The sequence below is a fragment of the Pongo abelii genome, chromosome 8 (assembly GCF_028885655.2).
Source record: "Pongo abelii isolate AG06213 chromosome 8, NHGRI_mPonAbe1-v2.0_pri, whole genome shotgun sequence".
Classification (NCBI taxonomy): domain Eukaryota; kingdom Metazoa; phylum Chordata; class Mammalia; order Primates; family Hominidae; genus Pongo; species Pongo abelii.
Genome location: NC_071993.2, coordinates 128,814,251 through 128,831,476, shown reverse-complemented (window position 1 = coordinate 128,831,476; position 17,226 = coordinate 128,814,251). Strand labels below are relative to the sequence as shown.

The 17,226-nt window shown below is 38.3% G+C and overlaps 1 protein-coding gene across 16 annotated transcripts in view; it reads left to right on the top strand.

Annotated features, from left to right (window-relative positions):
- ATE1 (arginyltransferase 1) overlaps positions 1-16,869 on the top strand; it is a 187,865-nt gene extending 170,996 nt beyond the window's left edge. For all 16 annotated transcript variants that reach the window (XM_063727090.1, XM_063727088.1, XM_063727087.1 and 13 more), the window contains 1 exon segment: positions 13,427-16,869. In XM_063727090.1, coding sequence (XP_063583160.1) covers positions 13,427-13,605 — 179 coding nt within the window. In that variant the 3' untranslated portion in view covers positions 13,606-16,869.
- The last annotated feature ends 357 nt before the right edge of the window (positions 16,870-17,226 follow it).

The following is a 17,226-nucleotide window of genomic DNA, read 5'->3' as shown; positions in this document are numbered from 1 at the left end:
AGGACCAGGCTGAGGTGGTCTCAAATGGAGATGAGGAACTTGTTGGGAACTGGAGCAAAGGTGACTCTTGTTATGTTTTAGCAAAGAGAACTGGCGGAATTTTCTCCCTGCCCTAGAGATTTGTGGAACTTTGAACTCGAGAGAGGTGATTTAGGGTATCTGGCGGAAGAAATTTCTAAGCACCCAGGCATTCAAGAGGTGACTTGGGTGCTGTTAAAGGCATTCAGTTTTATAAGGGAAGCAGAGCATAAAACTTTGGAAAATTTGCAGCCTGACAATACAATAGAAAAAAAAAATCCCATTTTCTGAGGAGAATTCAAGCTGCCTGCAGAAATTTGCATAAGTAACAAGGAGTGGAATGTTAATCTCCAAGACGGTGGGGGAAAATATCTCCAGGGTATGCCAGAGGTCTTCACAGCAGCCCCTCCCATCACAGGCCTGGAGACCTAGGAGGAAAAAGTGGTTTCATGGGCTGGGCCCAGGGTCCCTGTGCTGTGTACAGCCTAGGGACTTGGTGTCCTGCATCTCAGCCACTCCAGCCATGACTAAAAGTGGCCAAGGTACAGCTCAGGCTGTTGCTTCAGTGGGTAGAAGCCCCAAGCCTTGGCAGCTTCCACATGGTGTTGAGCCTGTGGATGCACAGAAGTCAAGAACTGGGGTTTGGGAACCTCTGCCTAGATTTCAGAAGATGTGTGGAAATGCCTGGATGCCCAGGCAAAAGTTTGCTGCAGGGGTGGGGCCCTCATGGAGAACCTCTGCTAGGGCAGTGCAGGAGGGAAAGGTGGCATTGGAGCCCCCCCACAGAGTTCTTATTGGGACACCACTGAGTGGAGCTGTGAGAAGAGGGTCATTGTCCTCCAGACCCCAGAATGGCAGATCCACCAATAGCCTGCACTGTGCACCTGGAAAAGCTGCAGACACTCAACGCCAGCCCATGAAAGCAGCAAGGAGGGAGGCTGTACTCTGAAAAGCCACAGGGGCAGAGCTGCCCAAGACCGTGGGAACCCACCTCTTGCATCAGAGTGACCCGGATGCGAGGCATGGAGTCAAAGGAGATCATTTTGGAACTTTAGGATTTGACTGCCCTGCTGGATTTTGGACTTTCACGGGACCTGTAGCCCTTTTGTTTCGGCCAATTTCTCCCATTTGGAACGGCTATATTTACCTAATGCCTGTACCCCCATTGTATCTAGGAAGTAACTGACTTGCTTTTGATTCTACAGGCTTATAGGCGGAAGGGACTTGCCTTGTCTCAGATGATACTTTGGACTTGGACTTTTGGGTTAATTCTGAAATGGGTTGAGATGTTGGGGGACTGTTGGGAAGGCATAATTGGTTTGAAAATGTGAAGATACGAGATTTGGGAGAAGCCAGGGGTGGAATGATATGGTTTGGCTCTGTGTCCCCACCCAAATCTCATCTTGTAGCTGCCATAATTCCCATGTGTTGTGGGAGGGACCCAGTGGTGAATTATGGGGGTGGGTCTTTCCCATGCTGGTCTCATGATAGTGAATGGGTCTCATGAGATCTGGTGGTTTTAAAAATGGGAGTTGCCCTGCACAAGCTCTCTTTGCCTGCCACCATCCATGTAAGACGTGACTTTGCTCCTTCTTGCCTTCTGCCGTGATTGTGAGACTTCCCCAGCCACGTGGAACTGTGAGCCCAATTAAGCCTCTTTCTTTTGTAAATTGCCCAGTCTTTGGTATGTCTTTATCATCAGTGTAAAAACGGACTAATATGCAACATTTTTTATTTTTAAATTTCAAATTTACAGGAAAATGACAAGAATAATACAAAGAACATATGCATACCCTTCACTCAGACTCCCCAGTTGTTAACGTGTTACCACATTTGCCTTATCACTTTTTCTGTTTTACTCTGTATTTTTTTCTAAACCATTTAAGAATAAGTTTCTGATATATTGCACCACTGTCCTTCAGTATCCCAGTGTGTATTAGCTGAAAACAAGGACACTTTTTTTTACATTACTAGACATGGCCATCAAAACTAGGAAAGTAACATTGAGATATTACTACCATCTAATCCACACACCCTGTACCAGTGTTACAGATTTTCCCCACAATGTCCTTTATAACACAAAAATGCGTACACACATACACAAGCCTATGTTACTTTTCTCTCTTTTTTTTAGACCCAAGGTTCAAGTGAGGATCCTGTGTTACATTTATTGTTGTGTCTTTTTAGGCCCCTTTTGTCTAAAAAAATACCATAGTATATCCTTGTCTTTTGTTACCTCAATATTTTTGAAGACTCCACTTTGTAGTTTTTCATTTGTGTTCATCAAATATTTCTTTATAATTAGATTCAGGTCATGTAGCTTTGGCAAGAACACCCTAGAAGTGATGCTGGGTTTGTATTGCATCATATCAGGAGGTATACAATGTTAATTCATCTCTCTACTGTGACTTGAATTTTTATCACTGGGAAAGTGGAATGTACCAGGTTTCTCCACTGTAAAGTTGGTAAGTATTTTGTACATGTTAATAAGTAATTGGTAAATATTTTGTAGAGAGCTGTCTTGAGACTGTGTAAATATCCTATTGTGTCAAACTTATATCTACTGGGTTTTGCATCCATTGAGGATTCTTGCCTCAATCACTTATTACTGAGATGGCTGCCAAATGATGATTTTCTAATTCTATCACTACTTCTGCTTTTATTAGTTGGCATTCTACAATAAGGAAAAGCAGTCCTCTTCCCCTGTCTGTTGTTTATATTGGCGTGGACTCATGGAATCCCATTCTAATCAATGTGTTATAAAATTGTTACTTTCATTATTTATTTTGAATGCTCAAATTGTCTCAGATTTGGCCAGTAGGAGCCTTTTCAGGGTGACTCATGTTTTCTTTTGATGAGTCCCCATCGTTCTTTGAGCACTTCCTTTCTGGTACAAAATATTTCAGACTCATACTTTCTCTGACTCAGTTCTATAATTAGTCACATCTCTAAGGAGCCCTAGTTATTTTTTGTGAAGAGTAATATTCAGAATACAAGATGTGAGTAATAGGTATGCTCATTGCTACTGGGGTTTCATTGCTTCTAAGCCCTCTCAGCAGACAGATCTAGGCAATATATGTGAGTTTACAGACACACATTTATATCTACCTGTGTATCTGTATGTCTATATCAGTATATAAAGTCATGAGTTTTCACCAGTATCTGGAATTTTAATCCAGCACAACAGTTTGTTCTAGTCTTCTCCTTTTCCATACCTGTAGCTCCATTCTCTGACTGAGAAATCTGGCCTCTGCATTTTCTCAGTATATTTATTTATATGCTCAGTTCCCTTGTATGTAACTAATTTCTTGACCACATGGGCCAGAATTGGCCCAGTCCTGCCAGCCTGAACTCGCAAATGTCTCTTTGGCCCAGCCCCAGCACATAAACCAACTTCCCTCTCATCTTTGAGAAATTCTGTAATAGCATGTTTTAATTTACATTTCTTTCATTATATTCTATGAGTTTTTAAGCCTCACCTTTATTAAGATAAAGATAAATGGTGAAATAGGAAGTGTCTAAGATGAGTATTTAGGGGTCAAAACATAGAATAGAAATTTCAGAGTCCTTATTCATCATCATAAGAGATTTTATTAGCATTTTACTTGGCCAGTATTTACAGATCCTACCAGCAGTATATGTGCTGAGGTGATAAAGTTGATGTGATTTTTTGTATGCAGTTGCCTGATTTTTGCATTCTTTCTGCTTTTCTCTGGTGACCTTTTATGGGACTTTGATACCAAATGACCAGAATATCAAAATTAACCTGGAGTTCTTTCTGGCTAGAATCATCTTGATAAATTATATAATTTATATTTTGTTATGTGACTTTTGGGAGCCAATGTTGTTTTTAATCAACATATCATGAGTTTAACTAAATTGCATAGATTTTTTTCCTTTGAAAAATTATATTTTAGCCATGCCAGTTCAGCAAGAAAATGAAATAAAAGGCATTCAGATTGGAAAGGAAGAAGTAACACTGTCTCTATTCTCAGATGACATGACCTTGTACATAGAAAATCCTGAAGAATGTAAAGAACTATCAAATATAATAAATGAGTTCAGCATACACAGAAATCAATTTTATCCTACACACTTAATGAGCAATTTAAAAATGAAATTGTCAACAGTTGCATTTACAATAGCATTAAAATAGAATTGTTAGGATTAAATTTAACAGAGCAATGCAAAAATTATATTCTGGAAAATACAAAACATTGTTAAAAGAAATTACAGAAGACCTAAATAAGTGAAGAAAACATCCCATGTCCATGGATCAGGAGACTTAATATTGTTAAGATGGTAGTACTCCTCAAATTCATTTACAGATTCAGAGCAGTGATCTATTAAAATCCCAGCTGGCTTCCCTGCAGAAACTGACCATCAAAAAATTCACATGGAAATGAAAGGAACCCAGGATAGCCAAAACAATCTTTAAAAAGAATAATAAAGTTAACACTATGTGGTCCTGGCATGCAGGTAGGCATGCAGATCTGTGGACTAGAGTTGAGAGTTCAGAAATAAACCCTCATGTTTATGGTCAGTTAGTTTTCTGAAAGGATGCCAAGACAATTCAGTGAAAAGGATACAGCCTTTCAACAAATGGTCCTGGGTCTTTCAAAAAAATGAAATTGGCCCCCTACTTCACACCATATACAAAAATTAAAATGGGTTGGACCTAAATGTAAGAGCTAAAACTATAAAATTCTTAGAAATGCCAGGCATGGTGGCTCACGCCTGTAATCCCCGCACTTTGGGAGGCCAGGGCGGGCAGATCACGAGGTCAGGAGATCGAGACCATCCTGGCTAACAGGGGTGAAACCCCGTCTCTACTAAAAATACAAAAATTAGCCAGGCGTGGTGGCGGGTGCCTGTAGTCCCAGCTACTCAGGAGGCTGAGGCAGGAGAATGGTGTGAACCCGGAAGGCGGAGCTTGCAGTGAGCTGAGGTTGCACCACTGCACTCCAGCCTAGGCAACAGAGCGAGACTCCGTCTCAAAAAAAAAAAAAAAAAACCTTAGAAATATACATTGGAGTAAATCTTTTTTTGTTTTTTGAGACAGAGTCTCACTCTGTCGCCCAGGCTGGAGTGCAGTGGCACGATCTCGGCTCACTGCAAGCTCCGCCTCCCGGGTTCACGCCATTCTCCTGCCTCAGCCTCCTGAGTAGCTGGGACTATAGGCACCCGCCACCACGCCCGGCTAGTTGTTTTGTATTTTTTTAGTAGAGACGGGGTTTCACCCCTGTTAGCCAGGATGGTCTCGATCTCCTGACCTCATGATCCGCCCGCCTCGGCCTCCCAAAGTGCTGGGATTACAGGCGTGAGCCACCGCACCCAGCCACACTGGAGTAAATCTTAAATGACCTTGGACTGGGCAGTGTTTTCTTAGATATGATACAAAAAGCACAGGCAACAAAAGAAAAAGATAAATTGGACTTTATCAAAATTTAAAACTTTTGTCCTTTCAGAGACCCAGTCAAGAAGGTGTAAAGATAATTCACAGAATGAGAGAGTGTATTTCCAAATAATGCATTCAATAAGGATCTAGTAACCAGAATATGTAAAGAACTCTGACAACTCAATAAAAAGACAACCCAATTAACAATGGCCAAATGATTTAAATAGACATTTCTAAGAAGACATATGAATGGGCAATAAGCACATGAAAAAGATGCTCAGCATCATTAGCTATTGGAGAAATGCAAATCAAAATCACAAAAAGATACTGCTATGTATCCACTAAGAAGACTGCAACCTAGAAAGCAGCTAATAGCAGTGCTCGTGAGGATGTGGAGAAATTGAAACCTTTGTATACTGCTGGTGGGAATGTCAAATGATGCAGCCACTTTGGAAAACAGTCTGGCAGTTCTTCAGTATGTTGACTGCTAGTAGATGTTATGGTTGCACAATTGTGTGAATACACTATAAGTCCTTGGTTTGTATAATTTAAATGGGTGAATTACACGGTATGTAAATTATATCACAATAAAGCTGTTATTAAATGACATTTTACAAGCTTAGATATTTCTTAGTTTTCATTTTGACCAAAAATATTCTGAGTGAAATTACAACAGTATTACTTTATAGAATATGAACATGTGTAATTCTCTCAGCTGGAGTCCCAAAGTAATTTCTGAACCTCCCACCAAATGGGCTTAAAGAATGGGCTGGGGAGCCTTGTTATTTCTGTCACGACTGCTCTGCATTTCTTGCCCTACTCTTTTGCTATTTTATACTGAAAAGCTTCCTTTCTTCTCGCCTTTCCTGTCCCTTCCCTGGTAAAGATTAAAACATTTGTTAATATCTCCTGTCACTTTAAAATATTCTAAATCATACTTGACTTTGAACTTCCAGAGTTGCGTTTTTGTAGAGTATTTCTCTCGCTGTCATTCATTTGTGGAAAATTTTAAATTATTAAATCAGTTTTGTCCAGCTGTCTCCAGCCATCTGCCATTTATGTAAGTATCTTCCTTGGAGTGTGTAACTTGTTTTATTTATGTAGTAATGCTGTATGTGGTAGTAAATAATGAAGTTAAGAGAATAGACTTTCATTCATTTTTGGAAAGCCTAGAAGTTATAAAGTCTCTTTAAGAATAACAAATGAGTTAAATCCCCATAAGAAGGAGAAGTAAAGCTTTGATCTCTAGATTCTTGTCCTTTGAAAGCACCTGTGTTGTGCAATTCATCTGCTGTGAATAAAAAGTTGGGGAAAAAAATCAAGTAGTTGTTGCCCACCAGTTTTCCTTGAAGATTAAAATTTCATGGAGTTGACAACATATTTGTACCACTAGTGATGAAATGCTCATCTCAGAAGAGAGTTTGCAGGATTGCCTTTGGTTGTTATTGTATGAAATTAGATTGTGATACATCAGAGACAGGAAAAGTGGAAGAAGTTCTAGTTGGAACATATTTCTAAGACATCTCAGTAAGCTGAGAGTTTTTCTTAGATGAAATGGCACATGGTCCTTAATCTCCAAATGGCTTATTTTTCTGTTATCTTCAAGATCACCTAAGAAAATGCCTGTTGTGCTGTGCGAGTTCAGCTCTGGAGATTTTTGTCTACAGGCACTGATGGCATTTATTAGGCAAGCAACAAAAGATGATTATAAAGGGGTTTTGTAAGGATTTGGGGTACCTTTTTTCCTTTAGTATATAAATCATAATTTATTGTTAATGGCTTAAGTATTTTTGCTTAGGTTTTAGTGTTAATTATGTAGAATATGCTAAGAATTAGAATCTGCCTTTCTTAGGAACGTAACTAAATGAGTGTAAGACCACAGAACGTTAAGCCCAGAAGACAGAAGTATGTTTTGCCTATAATGATAATCAGTAGTTTTTCAAGTTAATATATTATAACCACTGAAGGGCTAATTTGATGTTTCTTCCTTAAATTAAGGTATTGCTAGAATGTGATCCAAAACTCTATATTTTAATATGTAAATGCATTTTATGAAATTGTGAAAACACTGGTAACTTGGATGGGGGTTGGGTGAGGGTAGGAGGAAACTGTAGAAGTGAGGGTTCTGCATGGGGGGCTGACATCACTCTCTGCTTTGTTTATTTCTCTGTTACTTGAATTTTACAACAGGCATTACTTTGATGACTAAAAATGATGTAGAATTAAAAATTAATGTTGTTATTGAATATTCATTAATTAATTGATAACTAATTCCAAGACAGTTTGTTGAGTTCATTCAGTTTGATAGAGTTTTTAAAAATGGATAGTGTACCTTTCCTTTGTTTCTATCACTGTATGTCTTGTTGATCTGTGTTCCCTTTTTCTAAAGTACTGCAGTTGTAGCTTGATTTCTTTGGGTAGGCAGAATTCTAAATTTGAGTTACAATTAAAGGGTTTTTCACGTGAGAAAAGATAGGCTTAGTATTAATTTTTAAAGGGAAGCTAAATGTTTTTATTTGCTTATGTGTTAATATCTGAGTATACCTTCTTGGTTGAATAAATTGTTCCTGACAGAATGTGCAAATTAAGTTTGAATTAATGTAACTACAGAATTAGATAAAATCTTACCTGAGTACTGAGGATTTTGTGAAATGTTAGAACCTGGTGTATTGGGCATTATGAACATTAACCCAGGGAAGCAGTTAGGTTTGAAGGAAGGTATGGGCAGGAGCTTCACAGATGCTGGCAACACATATTATTAGATGTTTCTGTGCCATTTTTATAGTCAAAGTGTGTTCATGGGAAAACTGAAGCATTTGGGACAGTTGACAAAATTAAGTCGTATTTTAGTAAATTAATTAAAAAGTTTCCATCAAGTTTCAGCATAGTCTGTGTGTTGGTGATAGAATTAGCACCACATTACTTGCAATATTAAACAACAATCCTACAAGCTTCTGAAGGATTTGAACACTAAGACTAAATATAGTTGGATTTCCAAGTGATTCCAAGTGACTTGGATGCATTAACATTGAAGAGAATGAGAGGACTTTAAAATTCATTAGTATCACTTTTTTATAATTATGTATGACATTAAAAAGTGAATAGCTTCTCAATATCTGCTTTATAAGATACTTTATTATGGATTTGACAACTTTGATCCAGAACAATTCTAGGCCTCAAAAGTGTTTGGGGTTAAAAAAAAACAAAGAAACAAAAAAACTGTTGAACTTGATTAATTTCTGTGCCATAACTATAAAAATGCTGCAAATTAATTTAGAAGTTTAGGAGACTTAATTGTATGTGTTTGTTAACAGATAGATACCAGTGGCATCATAAGCCAATTTGGAATTCAGTGGTTGAAACACAGATATTGTAGTGTTTCCCAAAAATATGACAGTGTGTAATTTTAGAGGTTTTTCATGTGATCTCAATAAATAGAACGGAAGTCTATATTTTGACAAATGAAACAAAATTTCTGCTCTCCACAGGGAATACACTTTAAAATAATTGATGCAAATTATACATAGTGGTAGGGTTTTTCATAATCTTGTATTTTTATTTGTATATATCATACTGGAAAAGAGTAAAAATTAAAGGATGACATTTTATTTTAGATAAAATGACATATCAGATCTCACATTCTTATTTGCTAGGGTGTTTCATTTATTGGGGTCTTAAACTATATCTGTCCCCAAATATTTTAGGATAAAGGTTTAAACTGTTGAGCATCATTCTGTATAAATATAGACATACTTTAAAATTCCAATTTAAAAAATTCAAGGTTTTAGATTTAGAAAATTTTGTTTTGCCATTGTTCTTGCTGCTTTTTCACTTGCCGATCTCACCGATCGTCACTTTTTTATTTGTATTAGACTCTAAACATGCTTGAATCTGCCTTTTTCCTGCTAGACACATTTAGATGGTGGAGATTGTTATTCATGTTTCAATGTGCACACATTAAAATATCCAAAATGGACAGCAGGAACCAAAGTGCTGCCTCTTCCTTTGTTTGTCGTTTACCCTGGTAAGGGATGTGATAACCTAGTACATGTTAAACATATAATTGTTTCAAAGTATGTGGACTTTCCCCTTTGGTTGGATAAAGTAATTTGTAAGAAACATATTTTGAAATCCATATGTGTATCAGGATCTAACCAGGAATACCAAAACCACTTCAAGTATTTACAACAGAGAAAATTTAATGCAGGGAATTGGTGATAACAGGCAGTGGTGTTGCTGAGAGCCAAGCAAGGCACAGAAAGGTGACCCAGAGATTAGCAGTAGCAGGAAGATACTGCTACCCTGTGCTGAAGAGGAAAGGGGGCCCAGGGGTCAGGGCTACCCAGAACCCTGACAACTTCAAGAGCAGCTAGAGCAGCTTCCAAAAAGCAGGGCCATGGAAGAGAGAGGAGAGGTTTGGAGTGGAAATGCCCTTGCTGCTTTATCCCCCCAGCTCCAGTCTCTTGTTACGGGCTGAACCCTGTTGGAGACCAGCTGAGCCTGCAGGAGCCAGCCTCCTGCAATACAGAGCAGAACAGGTGGAGGGCGAGGAACGGAGCTGAGGGCAAGCAGGCGCAGATGAAACAGCAATATTGAGGAAGTTCCTTCTCTTGACAGTTTATGTCCATCTTCATCTTTATCTCCTTTGAATATGTCCCTGGACAAATTAACAATAGAAAATGACAATGGCACTCATTTCTGTGGATGTGAAGGTCCTCTGGCTGGCATCGTTGATGTTCCTTTCTCCTCATCCCTCCATGCCATCCCAAGCTGGTTCTCAATGAAAGACTGTGGTCTTCCCTGCCAGTGTAGAACTTCTTTTTGGCTAACAGCACATAATTAGCTTGTATCTCCTGCTACAAACCTCTAAACAGGCATAGAATGTAGTCATTTGGGGGAATGCCCTAACTGACATTCTCTAAGATGACTGAGATCAGCTAAGCCTCTGAAATAAATTCATATAGTAGGAACACTCTCATTTAGATGTCGGAAGAAGAGTGTTATGCCTGTCACTTTTGAAATTGAGCTTGGATGATTTCTCCTGATTAATTTATGTCCCTTTAGAGAAAGCAACGACTGTTGAGGAAGAATAAACTTTTTTTTTTTTTTGCTACGATTACAAAATAAGGGATGTAATCTAACTTAAGTATTCAGAGCATAAGAGCCTTGTATGAAGTGGACATCCAGTAAAATGTTTGATTAAATTTGTAGTGAATGTACTGTGAAAAGTTGATCATTGGCTTTGGGCTTTGAGAACTAGATATAGGAGTTTATAGCTGGAAGACTAAGAAATCTCCTAAAACAGTCCCGTTGATTTATAGAAAAGGAAGCTGGCATTTCTATTTTTATTTTCAGGAGATTCAAATTTAGAAAAATAAAATGCTTAAATTAACCTTAAAAACAACTATTTTTAGATTACAAAAGTCTTATAGAATATAAAAAAAGATGAATTTGTGTGTGTGTCCCAGCATGAAAGTCTGTAATTAATTCTACTCCCAGAAATTGATGCAGCAAATATTTATGGAGCCTCTACTGTGTGCTAGGTAGTGTTCTAGGCACTGGGGAAGTATTAGCAGACAAAACAGTTGAAATATTTCTTCTTACAGCACTTTATTCCTAATGGAAAGGGAAATAGGCAGTAAATATATGTGTCAGGTGGCAGTAAGTGCTATGAAGAAAGGTGAAGGAGAACTAGAGTGGATTTCCTATTTTATGTGGGTCCAGGGAAGCCCTCTGACAGTGATCAGGGGAATAAGAGGGTGAGCTGTCTGGTGCTCTGGGGAAGCGGGTAATTCTGGGCAAAGGGAAGGGTTAGCAATAAGTTCTGTTAACAGGCTGACATATATGTCTCCAGATTTTTTATATTGGACTTTTAAATAAAATAACTATTGTTTATACTGTGCCTACTTTTGCCTTTCACTTGACAGTCTATCTTCCTTTGTCTTTTTAATAGTTGTGTATAACATTTCATTCTGTGGATATACCTTAACTCTTTACCCAGTTCTCCATCGATGGACATTCAGGCTGTTTCCAGTTTCTAATATTAGAGAGAGTGTTGCCATAAACAGCTTCATACATGCATGGAAACACTTGTATGGGTGTTTCTCTAGGACAGTGGTTCTTTTTTTTGTTTTGTTTTGAGACAGTCTTGCTCTGTCGCCCAGGCTGGAGTGCAGTGACGCCATCTCGGCTCACTGCAAACTCCGCCTTCTGGGTTCACGCCATTCTCCTGCCTCAGCCTCCTGAGTAGCTGGGACTACAGGCGCCCGCCACCACGTCTGGCTAATTTTTTTTTTTTTTTTTTTTTTTTTTTTTTTAGTAGAGATGGGGTTTCACTGTGTTAGCCAAAATGGTCTCGATTTCCAGACCTCGTGATCCGCCCACCTCGGCCTCCCAAAGTGCTAGGATTACAGGCGTGAGCCACTGCGCCCAGCGTGTGGTTCTTAACCCACTTTAAAGGGCTTGAGAAAATACTGAAGCTCAGGTCCCATTCAGACTAGTTTTTATATTAGGGTCTCCGGGGAGGGGATCCAGGCTTTGGTATTTTTTAAAATCTCAGGTGGTTACGATATATAGTCAGGCTTGAGAACCACTGCTGTAGGATTGTTCTTAGAAGTAGACTTATTGAGTCAGTGAAAACATTGTACATTTTAGTAGATAATGTAACATTATTCTCTGTATTCTTTAGGATTAGGAGTGACTGCCAGTAATAGAAACCTAAGGTAATATTGGGTTAAACAAGATAGTTTATTTGTAATGTAAATATCTAGACATAGGCAACCGGGAACTGGTATGGCTGTTTTGTTCCATGAAGTCCTCAGTTGCCCAGGTCCCTTCTAGCTTTTGTTTTGGCTGAACTGAAAGTAAGCTCTTAGCCCAAAACTCCAAGGTGGAGGGTAGGGATCCTGCCATGAAGTCCACGTTCCAGGCAGCAGAGTGAAGGAAAGGCTGAAAATCGGCAAAAGGTACAGGTCAGCTATCCTTTGGAAAAGATGCCTGGAAACTTCCACAGACCACTTCCACTTGTATCCCATTGGCCAGAACTTGGTCATGAGCCCACACCCAGCCGCAGGAAGGCTGGGAAACAGGCTTTTGTCTGGGTGACCTGTGTACCCTGAAGAAAACCGGGGCTGGTTTTATGTGAAAGAAGAGAAGGACAGATAGTGGCAGCCACCAGCGGTCTCTTCTGCGGCTTCCATGAAAGCTGTAGGAACCTGCCCTCCTACCTAAGACCATGAGGGTGCATTGTCCAGACCTGGTCATTCACAACTGCAGTCAGCCAAAAGCTTCAGTGCAGAGATTAAAACTTCAGATAATATGTTGGTACAGGGAGAGGCAAAACAGACTTAAATCAGATGCAGGAATGATGCTGGAGAGTTGTAAACTTTATCATGTGTCAGAAAATAATAAAGGTGCAGGAGGCCAGTGTTTTAATTGGACATACTTTGTCTCTGCTTGATGTTTCAGCTGTCATCCTGGAGGGTCTTTATCACCTTCAGCATGGCAGTTGTTACTTAATTGCTAATGTACTCAAATTGGTGTTAATATTAATGTTGCCCACCCTCGAACATATTCATCAAAGATATCTTAATACATAATTTTTATGTTTTGAGTTAAAAAATTTTTTAATTTTTAATTAAGAAATGAAGGCTGGGTACGGTGGCTCAAGCCTGTAATCCCAGCACTTTGGGAGGCCGAGGTGGGAGAATTACTTGAGGTTAGGAGTTCGAGACAGCCTGGCCAACATGGTGAAATCCCATCTCTACTAAAAATACAAAAATTAGCCTGGTGTGGTGGCACACACCTGTAATCCCAGCTACTTGGGAGGCTGAGGCAGGAGACTCGCTTTAACTTGAGAGGCGGAGGTTGCAGTGAGGCAAGACGGCGCCACTGCACCCCAGCCTGGGCGACAGAGCAAGACTCTGTCTCAAAAAAAAAAAAAAAAGAAAGAAAAGAAATGAAAAGTTTGATAAGTGACATTTTACAAATCAGTATTTTTTGTCGTTGCAGTGGATGAAGATCGCAGTACGGAACCTGACCGATTGCAGGTGTTTCACAAGAGAGCCATCATGCCTTACGGTGTTTATAAGAAACAGCAGAAAGACCCAAGTGAGGAGGCCGCTGTTCTGCAGTACGCCAGCCTGGTGGGGCAGAAGTGCTCCGAGCGGATGCTGCTGTTCAGAAACTGACCTGTTCGCCTCTGCCGGGGGGTTCCTGTGTTGTGCTGATGATTTGTGCCAGGATACATATTCAGTACCTGTGGGGAAATAACTGTCACCACCCACAAATTAGACATTTTTTATTTTGACTGTCTATGGCTTTTAAAAAATATTTTGTGGCAATGTATCTGTGAGAATCTCATGGTTAATATAAAGATTTTAAAACTGCATTATGACCTAGCCCCCATAATTGGGGTTTATCATTTTGGAGGTTTCTTTCTAGAGCAAGATATGCTCAAATTCTCCTGTTTGTATTTTGTAAAATGAAGAAGTGAATCTAAGTAACTTAATCACAGTTGTGTATTTTTTTTTGGTTCTGTTAGAGAAATTAAAACAGACTGTTTCCTCAGGCCCATTTTAAACTGAACTTATGCTAGGAAACCTTAAGTATGGGAAAGGTAGAAAGTTCGTTTCATCACTTAGAAAATATGTCTTCTCAAGAACAAAACTGTGTGCTGTTACTCAGTGTTCAATATTAAATTGCTGCCAAATGTTACGTAGTTTAATAGAGAACTTGAAAAAATAAAACATTAAAATGGATCTTCTGTTAGCTTCAGGTATCCATTTGTTCAGGACAGTCCTGTTCATGTCTGTTGTCTTGGCATAGTTTTTTCCCCTAGAATATAGTACTCCCTTTTACTCTAAAAAATATCCCAGTTTGGACAATAAAATACATAATTACTCTAGTTATATTATTTGCTTTATTTCTAAAAATGTAAGAAATTGAATTTTTTTAAAGAAAAATGTTGGTTCCTGCCTTGATCTAAGCCTCATCCAAAGGAAATAAATAGTCACTAGTTTTTTATCTTACAACTCAGGACATTTGTCTTTGGTTATTAATGGAAATTAGTATGTGATTACTTTCATAGTTGATGCCACAAATCACATTTAAGAAGGAATCATTCTGACCTCTGTTCCAGGACAAGAGCTAGAACAATCCATTTCTTGTCCTTTGATGTGAGACTCAGAGTCAGGGTGGCTTCTGCCACCCTTAGTAACTCAGAGCAGAGGCCAGCCTCCTCCTTCCCTCTCACTTTCTTTTGCTGAGTCCTTTGCCCACCTGTCAAGGTGGCAGGTACTGTGCTGGATACAGGAGGACAGTCAGACATGTCCCTTCTTAGCTATAGTCGAGCTGTCTGGGAAACAGGATGAAGAACAGAGGAGGGTTATTTTCTTGTGCCCTCTTTGTCAGCTGATCCCCTCTTCTGCTACCAGCTGTTTGGCCAGCAGGCCCTTTTTAGTCCCCACTTTGCCCATTTTTCTGTTTTGGTTCATCGTTTCTTAAAAGCCATATTATAAAACATGGTAGTTTGAATCCTGTTGCTAATTTTAAACTTTTCTCTAAAATATACTGAATTTTGACAAAAATTTGAAAATATCCTCAGCTAACTAGAATAAAAAGGATCATAAAACAATGATTTTAAAAATGAAATCTCTAGAAACTTAACATCCGAGTCAGCCGTATTTCTTCATTCAGAGTGTGTGTGTCACACCTGCCAAGGTGCCGAGTACTGTGCTAACCGAGCTAGAGTAGTGAGCAAAGCCATTTTCTCTGATCACAAGATTTTACATTTTTCTGGGATTTTGACCTGCAAAATAGTCTCGTAAGAGCATTTGAGAGACTTACTTGGAACTGCCTTCAGAATCTATAGAGCCTTTTTTCTCTTTTTCCTCTAAAATGAAAAGAGCTTCATTTTATGATTATAACAAAAGTGATACTGTATGCAGTTAGAACATTAAGAAGTATAAATAAAAAGTAAAAGTCATCTAAAACCCTACCATACTCAAAAGAAGAAAAGAACTGTCATGTATGTATACACACATACCTATGTAATTTTAATATAAATAGAATTATGTTCTACATGCTGTTTTATTTCCTCAACAGTAAATTATGGACATGTCTGAAATTTGAAATTTCAAAATAAGGCTTTAGAAAGTGTAGTAAGTAATCTCTGCATTATTAAAAAAAAATAAGCAGGGTAGGGCTGGTACTTGGCTCCCTTAGCATTTGAATGTCTAACTTGATGTTATCACTGCATCTTCCCTCCTTTTGTCTTTGTGATTAGCGTGTAAAATGGTATTCATAAAGATCACAACCCTTGAATATCAAATGAAGAGAAAACTTGACTCCAAGTTTCCAAGGAAGAAACTCTGGTTTCTTCCTGCAGAATTCATTTTCAGAGGAAAATGATGAATCATCCCTGTCTGTGAACCACTGTGCTTTCCGACGGTGGCATTGTAGGTTGACGCCAGCAAAGCCTCAGAGTGACTTGAGCATTGGAGATCCTTCTACTTGGCTGCTGTTTTCATGCATTATGTTTGTTTGAGAATAGATAGTGTATTGATCCGAGTAGTTAAAGTGTCTTAAAAGGACACCTATTTGTCCTTTCGAGCCCCAGCTGAGTGAATATTGATAGTGAGCTAGAAAAGCATAGTCAAGAAAAGTGACCCACCTTCTTAGCTGACCAGCAGTTTAGCTGAGAGATCTGATTTTATGTTCGTGGCTTTCTGTAAAGAAAGACACAAGGACTTTTCAAAGACAGTTTATATCTTTCCAAGGCAGGAAGCTTTGCATTTGCAATCTTAGTGTTGTGTCCCCGTCTGATTTCAAATACATCACACCTGCCTTCCTGTTTTGGCAGCAAAGATGTAGTTTCGATTCCCCGTGCTACCATCCTTATTTAAATTATTTCCATTCTAAGAGATTTTTGTTATTTTTTTAAATGTAATCTGAGCACTTTTTTGTATTCTAAAAGATAGATGCTATCAGATAAATATATTGTTCATTTGATTAAAATTATTTAGATAAATATTACTATGTTGACTTTTAAATAGCTTTATCCTATTTTTCATTCATTTTGCAAATATTTGTTGTGTGTAGTTTTTTAACATGTCAGAATCTATTATGTAAAGGAACCTTTTCAGATTTCTGAACAGTATATGCTTTGATTGTATAGGCTTTATATTATTTCAGTATGAATAAAGATAAGGAATATGAAACAGTTAACTAAAATGTATCTGTCGTTGCTAACTTGAAAGAAATGAAGTAGAAACAGTTGGAAAATGTTTGAATTAGAAGTTATTCAAGTGCACATTCTCTTCTAAAAGAAAACCAATGACTGTAAGGCAAAACAAGTTTGATTGCATGTGGTATTTTTTGCTCTTGTATATGCTTTTTGAACAAGCTATTTGATAAAGCCTGAATGGAAAAAATAAAAGCTGTTTCTATCTGCAGTGGCTCTTGGTGGTCATTACTTAAAGGACATGTTTTCATCTTTAAATTCCTGAACACATTTCACCTGCTGTGAATATGTAGCAAACAGAGGTAAAACATTGGCTATATGAATCATAAAATTTAATTTTTACTGAATGGAGTTCCAGACCATGTGGTTATCTAAATCAAAGTATGGTGGGTTCCTTTCTCAGAAAGAGAGTAAAATAAATCCCATTTTAAGCCAAAAGTCTAGATTTTCACAAGATAAATTAGGGAATAGACTTTTATAACCCAAAGGGATTCAAAATAGGACTTCATCAAATTCAAATGTAATTTATCTTAGAACGTTTACAGAGAAATTTTCAAAAATATAAAGT